Genomic DNA, 9664 nt, shown 5'->3' on the forward strand with positions numbered 1-9664 from the left:
TTTTATAAGATGCTTCCCTATTAGAAGATATAAGCCTCAGATTGATCCGACCTCATATGTGTAATCTGGTGCAGCTTCGGGCTGACCGGCTAAGATGCCTGTGCGACGACTTTCTGTATATTTCCCCTAGGGTAAGTTAATAAGTTAGGTGTTATTTTCTATTTCTTTCTGCTGCTAAATCTAACTTATTATTTTATAAAAACTATTATTAAAATTAATTTAAAAATAAATATAAATATTTTTATTTTATAAAAAGTAGAATTTTAAATAACTTATTTTTTTATTATTTTTTATTTAATTAAAAAAAATAGAAATTAAATTACTTTTACTAGCTTAATTAGCACTTCTAACAGGCTGGATACTATTATTTAAAACAACCTGAAGTTTTTACAAGGCTTAGTTAAGCCTCGACATTCAGCATACGGAAAGTATCAACATTAAGCGTCACGCGGGAATATTGGGTATGCTGGCCTCTAACGGCATAGCTCAGAATGAATATCAAAACGCGCTGTATCATCACGGACAGAATCTCTCCGCTCTGTAGCCGATTCGATTTGCTGCATCACAAAAGATCGCTTCTACTTTAACCAGTTTCCCGTGCTTGGCATGGTTGATCTTGATGACGGGATACGTCGATCAAATGTATTTCCTCCGACAACTGCAACAACAAAGCGCTCTGTTTTCCAGGTTCCTCGAATTGGTTGTAATACTGAGTGATGTGCTTATCTTGGTTTTCCCGTCCGAGGCCTCACGTCATACCGTAAGGGAAAGCAAGAGGCTAGAGGCCTCAATCCCGATTATTGCGGCTCTATGTTGAAAAATTGGTATAAACGAACCATAGCACAATTTCCTCTCTATGACGATTACGTCAGGAACTCATAACGCAAAGGCCATGAGCCCCACGAGTCCATTATTTTACAGACGAATATGATGTATTTGTATTACCAGTGAGTCGCCTCAGCTGTCCATACTGATCTCTTCTTCTGGAATGCTTCTCCCCCCATTACAGCACGGCCAATATTGCTCTGTGCCACCACCGAATACACAGTCAGTCCCTCGCATCGAACCAGGCGGACAGAGACGTGGAGGTCATCCACCAGGTTGCGCAACTCCATGAGATTACTGAGGAGCTACATGGCTCTGCATTCGACCTAATAAAATGTTTTGAGGACTTAACGCGCCGCCGATTAACCCACCAGCTACCAATGATAGCGTAAGTTGGATGCATACTTCTAATAAGACTCTACCTCGGAAGTTGACGATCGATTTCTGAGACAGACTTGGGTGCATTATGATTCCTTTAGCGATTATTGCGAGACTATCATCACTGAACAACGAGTTGCTATTGAGGCCACCGACTGGATCATACTTGACTTCAAAGTCAAACTAAGATCGGCTGAATGTGTTAGTTGAGGCAATCTGTGGTTTTGCGCCGCAATGCTAGGGGGGTGGAATGGTTCAGGCAAATAGCAAAATACGCTGCTGATCTCGCCCAAATCGACAGCCAAGTTTTATCTCTATTTGGCCACAAGTCCGTCACAGACTGACGCCGCATCCTGCTGAAGCGACCGGAATTTGTATCCGAGGATTATCTGAACCATTGACTGTTGCATCAGCAAAGGGAGACCCCCTCAAGACAGCGACTTTTTTTCCTGGCTGTGCGCTCAGCTAACAGCGGTCAATGGAGCCACCTTGCAGCAACCGCAAAATCTATCCTCGGCGCATCTCTGAGTCATGATGCCGACTATTTGGTGGACCTAATTCCTTCTGTCTCGGAATCCCTCTCCCGCGATGGCTCCGTGGGTTCCGAAGACGGTAGCGCGGGGTTGCTGTTGCAGCGTGCCCATACCACGGGGAACATTGTCTTAATACAACCACACGATCCATGGCAATGCGTTCAGCGCTGGTGCAGAAGACGCTATGGTTTTGGACGGGATGAATTGGACCATTACTGGAGAATATTGCCCATTCACGCCTCGAGAATTAGAAAAAGCGTGGTACTCATGGAAGACATCAAATTGTACTTTCTACCTCGCATGCACATGCCACTGGCTCCTCAAGCGAGTCCATCCCGGGCATTTCGCTCCATAGGTAGGTAGGTATAGACACATTAATGACCAATGTTTCTTCTCGTCGCCTGCTCACTTCACCACCTTACAACACATTTGTCCACAAAGTATGGAACATGAGCTTGCGGATCCGACATTGCATTATTACGACCCTCTTAATCAGTTAACCACCTCGAGTGTAGACTCTGACTTGCCCGCCCTTATCGATGCCCATCAGGACACCACACTCGTCAACCCCCCGCCGAACTCCCTTCAAGGCTTTCCGGCCGTAGGATTGCCTTTGCTCTCGTTGTGGATTGGATCCTCTGTGCTTCGATCCGCACGAACATCCTCTTCGCTCTCGGTCGGCCGTGGTTTACGCAGCGGTTCAATGCGAGACCGGTCTGCGCTGACGTCCTCCTCTGATTCTGTGGGGTTGGGCTTGTGCTCCGTCGCCGGCACCGCCTTTCCCGAACCTGCTTGGTGTACAGCCGTGATGCTGAATTGGCGTGCCGTCACTCCAAGGCGCACAAGCATCGTCGGAGATGAGACGGCGGCGCGTAGTGTGAGACGCTGCATTTTTTCTATTGCTGTAGTTTTTGCGCAATTTTGTATCAGGAGAATCCGGCCGAATTGATGTTGTGATGAGTAGATGGGAAGAAATGACGGTGGTATGAGGTCAGAATGGGATGTGGGGTTTTTAAGTATCTCCTAGGTAGCTTGGGTTTATGATCTGATCCAAATATTCGTTGTGGCTGAGATCATGTCGGCGTGACTTTTCCGGTCCACAAATCGCTTAAGCGTCCAATTCATTTGTTGAACTAAACTCAATCGATTTCAATTACAAAAGTTAACGCTCTGCCACCCTTTTCGCGGTAACGGGTGGTCCTCAATGCGACGACCGTCGAGTCAAACTTCCCCACGGTGACATCACCTAGCTAACCCACCCATTCCCCGCCCTGAATAGACCATTCCAGTATTACAACCAAGCACCACTGGTGACTTGCTGATTAGTTTTCGACTTGTCGACTACCCCACAATGAATGACTTGGCTGTTGCGCGGAGGTCATCCAACTCATTTGGTAAAGTTTTCCTGATACCGGGCAGTTCTGATCCACATTGACAAGAATGGTGATGAAGCTCTAGTATTAAGGCCTTCTCGTTATTAATAAAACACTAACAAATTGCCTAGCTGAGAAGCCCAAGATAAGAATTGTCGTGTGACCGGACATTCTCTGCCTCAATTCGAGTGCGAAAGCTGCCGAAGATGGTTCAGCAATCATCGGCCACGATGGGGTCAGAAGGTGAGTGAATCCAAACTGGACATGTCCGACAAAGACCAGCTGTGATGCACTCGATTCATGGTAAATACAAGAAGCTGATCTACACGGCGAGAAGGCGGCAGCTACACGGAGCAGACCTTCTCCAGAGACATATGAATCAATAATCGTGTGTGGGTGAGGACCACGGCAGCTGTTGCATCTGACAGGAAGGGTGCATTGTGATGTGAATAGAAGCTCTTGATTTCTAGCTAAGGGACGGGCCTAGAGCCCGTCTTTTATACATAATAAAGACAGCTGCTGCCGGAGGCGGCAGTCCGTCGCCGCCGCACAGAGGCCGGGGCCCTGTGGGTCCTAGGGACCGGGATCGCGGTCATAGGGCCGGCGATGTGGTCTGATGATAGTGTGACAGCAGCCCGTTATGGTCGCCGTTTTGGTTTCATAGTTATAATCCGCCATATGTAGCAGATGCTTGTTGCTCAAGCTCGCCGCCTCCCCTCCGCCTTGAAATTGGAGTTCTGCTAGATGCGGTCACTCTAGACTCTACCAAAGATCCGCTAACCATCCAGCGAAGAAGAGGTCGTAGAGCAGCAACAGATCCGGCACTCAGCCCTATCCCTAATTCAACAACGGACCACAGGACGATATTAGCAACGCCATCTGCAATTGCGTTAGCCATTTGTAGACCCTTTATAGGAGGATACGCACGGAGGTAGTTGGTTTCCTGGCTATAGTTACGGAAATATTTTATGCGAATGATGGTCGCAGTGCTGGCGCTGTCCAAGACGAACATGTCAACCTAAGGCTTCGTTTTTGGACTCAAATTTACCTACAAAATTCCAAAGCCGAGCATGCAAATAATGGGAGCTTTGACTTTCCATTTTAAATTGAGGGTCCAAAGGAGCGCAGTAGGAAGAATAACACACGAGAAATCAGTTAGAATGGAAGTCGCCGAGAGGAAATAACTGGCTCCGATGATGACCGATGTCGAGGCACAGTGACCAGCGGAGGGATCCCACCGGGCCGAGATTGGCTTGCAGACAGACAATATAATAATAAATGCAGTGATTGCTCCAATTGAGTTGATTGTTATGACGGCGTAGGCAAGATAAGTGACGGTGATCGTGTTACTTAATCGGACCAGAGTGACGCATATGCTGCCTTTAATGAAGATGCTACCAAGACAGTATAATGCCTGAGCTATCAAGAGGGACTGTGAAGCATATTAGCTCAAGTATCGTAGAGATGTCGAGTATAGACAATTAAATCTCGGGCACAATAACCTTGCGTGCTATAACCATGTTTTCATTCGTCAAGTATTTGTCGAGAGTGCCAAAACCATTATAAGAGCCAATGATAATAGCGATGCAGGTTCCAATATATAGTACCTATTACGCCACTGTTAGCGTGGATTCTAATTCTTGAAATAATCAGTCTTCCTTCTAAGAGCACTGCTTACCTGCCCAATAAACATTAACCAGTCGTCCAAGCCAAAATATCTGATCGAAAAGCGAATCCAGCATCGTAGACAGATAATAACACTTGACAAAGACAGTAAGAAGATTGTCACAAATTTGAGCGAAGCAGATTGATCGAAAGGCATATCAGAAACCGACACCTTCCACGGGAGCCAGCATGGAAAATATTACTTACGGATGCGAAATAGCCTCGGCGTCAGCAGCACAAATATACTTCCCTGGGTAGCCAACAGGTGGGTTACATTGAATTTGAGTTTCACTCAAAATGACAAAATGATTGGCCGGAGCTCTCCGAAGGACACATCGAAATGCGCCGGTTCCTTTCTTCTCCTGCCACATTCGTCATTGGGGCCAAATTTGAAAGGCTCTAAAGGCTGAAAGAGGTCTAGGACTGAACAATCACGGGCAGACTTTTGGCCTAGCAGCCAAGATTTTGGAGTCTTGCCCGATGTCATGGCGTTGGATCAAAGCTTGAGGTTTGAGGTTGGGAGGTGAGGGAACTGGTCGAGCAGTATCCCAAACGGCTTATGAATTCTGAATTTGCAGAATTTGAGATTAGCTATCGGAGCCAAGGACCACTAGTTGGAAATGGACGAGGCGTTATTGGTTGTTGGATGATGTGACTGAGATGGTGAGTCCTCTTCGAAATCAGTGCAGCGATGGAGGTGACATCCGAACTATTGGGTATTGGCGGAGCGGAATGCACCATGAGGCGAGAGTGAAATCGAAGAGGGGTCAACAAAGAGCAACTAGGATGCAATTGGAGATGTGGTAATCTATCAGATGCACATCTATCAGCTGTGCCTGGCTAAATGCAGGAGACAGAGTCATCAAAGGGTGGTCATCTCCCCCATACCATGGCTTTGGAAAAACTGGCCGACCTTGGTAGTAGGTAATTGGATGTCCAACGCACCCCCAAGGGCCAAGTTATTCTCGAGTCACGTACGTACCCTCTTCTCGACTCACGCTGGAATCATCTCTCTGTCTTCTCGTTTGCCGCCACATTGCTGAGTTTGTTAGTTGTGCGCCACTTTAGCCTTGAATCCCCCACCGATTCGTCTCGTTGAACTGAGGGTCCCACACAGGTATGCTTGGGGAAAGACACATGGATCCAAGCCATAGGACGACCCCATTGAGACCACCAAGGAAATTTCCAGCGAGGACTCCGTCGTTGATTCCAAGAAGAAGATTAGGGAGCGAGTCCTCACCTGCCTCGCCCAAGAGCCGAAAATGCCGCTTTTCTTGGTCTTCGACTCTGGGTTCGTGGCGTTTTTTCTTGGCTGGGTGAAACGGCTCAAGCATCGTGTCGAACACTGACGCCACCCCCGCATTCCCCAGACCTCATGAAATGAGCTGCTGGTTGTCTGTGGCCCATGTGAACAGACTAATTAATTGTTTTGTAATGGATCACGAGCCCCCCGGTCGGACACGGGGTAACCAGCAACCATTTACTTGTTTCCCGGAAACTGCCGAAACACCCCAAAAGCAACCGAGCTCCACCATCTGAGGTCCTCATTTTGAGACCGCACGCCACTCCTTCCATGACAATCTGGTAGAAGTGGCAAATATGACCGGCTCTGCCAGAAACGTCAGTGGAACCCTTTTCCTGATGCTGGACTCCCAGCCTAGCTGCGGGTCGAACTATTGCCGTAAAATTATCTCACTGGGAAGCTTTCCTCCCTTTCATGATGTACAGTTCAGTCAGTTAAATGAGGTTTTTCATACGTCAGTAAATCGCCACGCCGCCTGAACTCGGGTCTGACATCTGGGACCCCACCAAGAGATGGATACCAATGGCCGGGAGTGGATTGGAGTCAAGGGTAGAAAAGCTGGGGAAAGCGATGGTTTCAAAATTAAAGAATTGAAATATATCCAAATTGCCCGTTCAAAAATACAGTCATTGTCTCAAAGCTTGAAACCGCCTGTTCGATCCTCAAACAGCCCCTTGGGATCAACCTTGGCCGCTACCTTCTTAGCCAACTGGTAATTTTTAGGACGCAATCGTCCAAAGTAATCTTGCGAATAGTAGCCGCCGTTCATAGCTAGCGGGAGGAAGGCGTCTTTCTTCAAAACACCCTTATCCTGCCACTTTAGGACTCGATCCCGAATACCGCCATAGGTTTCCTTCATGGTCTTGTCAATCTTGTTGGTATCTGTTGGCAAGAGGTAGCTGTAATTGACCTCTATAAGGATGCGGTCAACATCGTCGTCCATATCCAAAAGATCAAACCCCTTCTCTCGCGAGATCTGAGCTATGCGCCTAGGGAAGGGCTGATAGCCGATGACAGTCGTGATATTAGCCAGGCTCAGGGTGCTCTCTGTGATCTTGCGCCAATGTTGGTGGATATCGCCCAGCACCTCGGCGCTGCTCGCGTCCACAGCCGACGGCAGCGGGACGGTCTCAGTCGCAATAGTATTGATGATTCCCTTCACCACGAAGGCATTATTGCCTATCATCAGGTCGGCGTAGGACTGTTTCTTGATGGTGTTGGAAATTGGCCCAACCTGGGTGAAGTTATCAAAGGTACCCGCCGGGGGTACAGGCCCGTCGTAGAAGATGAACATAGCCCAGACGTCAACTGTGCTGGTACGGCTTGCTGTGAGGATAATAGCTGCCTTGTTATCCGAGTTATACTTTGTAAAGTCAGAGGCGGCCTTGAGAAGCTTGGCATCTATTTCTTTGCTTTGGGGGAAAACAAGATTGCCGCTGTAGACTTCACCCTGCTTATAGCCCTGTAGCAGAAAAGATGTAACGATACCAAAGTTGTTGCCGCCGCCCTTGAGAACCTTGAAGAGATCGGTATTCTTGGTCTTACTGGCTGTAACAATAGTGCCATTTGCCAGCACAACCTCCATCTCCAAGATAGATGAGACGGCCCATCCGTACTGCTGCGAAAGGAATGAGAGGCCACCGCCCAGAAGATAGCCGCCGACACCGATGTTGCCAATTCGTCCTCCTACAACAGTCCAGCCGGTGCCGTTAAGAGCGATAGCCACGTCATCCCAGCGATTGCCGGGGCCGACTCTAACACGGCCGGTCTTGTGATTGAGCGCAATCTTGTCGAGCTTCTTGGTGGAAATCAGAGGTCCTTGAGAAATACTAGCGAAGTAGTCGTTGGGGTTGTGGCCTCCCGACTTGATGGCGAAGTGGTCGTAGTTGTGGCTCAGGATATTAAGAATGCTGGCAACCTCGCGAGCGTTGGACGGATAGAGGATGCAGGATGGTTTTAGAGCACCGCAGGATATAGACCAGTAGTCGGTCTGTTCGATGATATAAGGCTCCTGGGAGCTCTTGAAGCTCTCGATTCTCCTGAGACCCTTGACGGATGCGCAGGTGTCAGCCGTGACGAGGCCAGCCAAGATGGAGGCGGAGATGGCGGTCAACGAGAGCCAGCCCATTGTATCAGAGGAAGTGGAACACGGAGGAAAAACGTCTCGATTGAAGTTATTATCGTTGAATGTCTTCTCCCCGAGACTGTTGCTCCGTTACGCTTGTTGAGTTGCGCGTGCTCAAATCTAGAGCATGAAGAGCCCACACCAACGAGGAATCAAGACCGTATTATATTCCCCTGCAGCTAGTTTTCTCCCCACAAATCGCTCAGATCATTCTTGTTATTTCTAGGTAAAGGAAGAAAAGGAAAAGGAAAAGGAAAAAACCCTGGCGCGGCTCGGTAGCCCGCACGGACAAGCTAGACTAAAGAGCGGCCGAGCGCCTTGTCGGTGCCGGTTGGTTCGATGACGGGCAATTCGGCGTGCATGCTTCGCTAGCAGGAACTAACATGTATGTATGGATGTATGCGAGGTGTCGGAGTGCAGTGGCGTGAAGTTGGGAAGTGGTGAGATTGGACAGACGGCCATCGTGGACCAAGCCGACATTGGCAATGCTCAGACATGGAGAATCCCGCTTTCGAGACACCGCATTATATCAGGACACGTATCGCGGGGCCGTATGACAGGCTGCATCTTGCGTTACTAGTTACAGACTAAATCAGGCAGACAGAGACAGATTCAACTGCACTGCACGCAAGGGGACGCGCACACGAGCATCCCGCCTCCGCCTCCGCCTCCTTGCATCCATCCCGCCTCCGCCTCCTTGCATCCATCCCGGCCGCCTCCTTGCATCCATCCCAGCCACCTCCTCTTGTAATCTCCACTGAATTTCGCCATCGCGCCCGGCCGGCTGCTCGCGGAGACCGACCTGGAGGACTGTTTCGCGCGCCTGGCCCTGAGAGGAGTTACCGGGCTGGCTTCTCATTGGGGATTTTTCCGCGCCCGATGGTGTGGGATTGGGAGGGTGGAATGCGGTCGGCTCGGGCCTCCTGCAAACGGCCTGCATTTGACTACGTGTCCCGGTAACTTTCTAGTACGCTACCAACGCTACCAACTACCAACATGCATAAGGTATTGACAAGCCAACGTGCAGTAAAGTATTGACAGGTGCATGGTGTTCATGCAGGCTTGAGTACTTATTGGGCAGCAATGGGTCAATGCGCTCCCGGCAATGTGGTTGAGAAAATAACGCATCTTGCTGCTATGTACTATCCACCTTGGCTGCTGCCGGTAGACGAGCAACCCATAGCTTTTCGTCCTAAGAAGACAAGACGGGAAGCTCGGCGATAACCAACACTGTAACACAGCCGCAAGTGTTTTCCTTTGAGGCCGGATAGATAACACAGATCATCCATCTACTCGGCTCTAAGCGATCATCTCGGATAGGCCGGCAATTACTATCTACATAGTGTGATGCCGCCAGGGTGTTCGGGCAAGCAACACGCATTCAGCTACCCACTAACTACTGCAAGCTTCCGTGTCACCCCGCAAGAAAGACAAGATAAGTTACTTTACTTAACTACCGCGG

At 49.0% G+C, this 9664-nt stretch overlaps 3 protein-coding genes across 3 annotated transcripts; all 3 read right to left on the bottom strand.

Annotated features, from left to right (window-relative positions):
- Positions 1 to 1994: 1994 nt before the first annotated feature.
- BGZ61DRAFT_515885 (uncharacterized protein) lies at positions 1995 to 2727 on the bottom strand. The gene has a single exon (XM_046252267.1). It carries the CDS (start codon positions 2625 to 2627, stop codon positions 2322 to 2324), a length of 306 nt encoding a protein of 101 aa, XP_046108002.1. The 5' UTR covers positions 2628 to 2727; the 3' UTR covers positions 1995 to 2321.
- Positions 2728 to 3721: 994 nt separating this feature from the next.
- On the bottom strand, positions 3722 to 4103 carry BGZ61DRAFT_447208 (uncharacterized protein). Its single transcript, XM_046245308.1, has one exon. It carries the CDS (start codon positions 4005 to 4007, stop codon positions 3774 to 3776), a length of 234 nt encoding a protein of 77 aa, XP_046108003.1. The 5' UTR covers positions 4008 to 4103; the 3' UTR covers positions 3722 to 3773.
- Positions 4104 to 6711: 2608 nt separating this feature from the next.
- BGZ61DRAFT_530099 (uncharacterized protein) lies at positions 6712 to 8205 on the bottom strand (the record flags this gene model as incomplete). Its single annotated transcript, XM_046253512.1, has 1 exon — positions 6712 to 8205. One exon carries the CDS (start codon positions 8203 to 8205, stop codon positions 6712 to 6714), a length of 1494 nt encoding a protein of 497 aa, XP_046108004.1.
- Positions 8206 to 9664: the final 1459 nt, after the last annotated feature.

The sequence above is a fragment of the Ilyonectria robusta genome (assembly GCF_021365365.1).
Source record: "Ilyonectria robusta strain PMI_751 chromosome Unknown BGZ61scaffold_5, whole genome shotgun sequence".
NCBI classification, from domain to species: Eukaryota; Fungi; Ascomycota; class Sordariomycetes; order Hypocreales; family Nectriaceae; genus Ilyonectria; species Ilyonectria robusta.

Excerpts from the sequence above, each read along its gene's own strand:
- BGZ61DRAFT_515885 (XM_046252267.1), bottom strand. The coding sequence starts at position 2,627 with ATGCAGCGTCTCACACTACGCGCCGCCGTCTCATCTCCGACGATGCTT.
- BGZ61DRAFT_447208 (XM_046245308.1), bottom strand. The coding sequence starts at position 4,007 with ATGGCTAACGCAATTGCAGATGGCGTTGCTAATATCGTCCTGTGGTCC.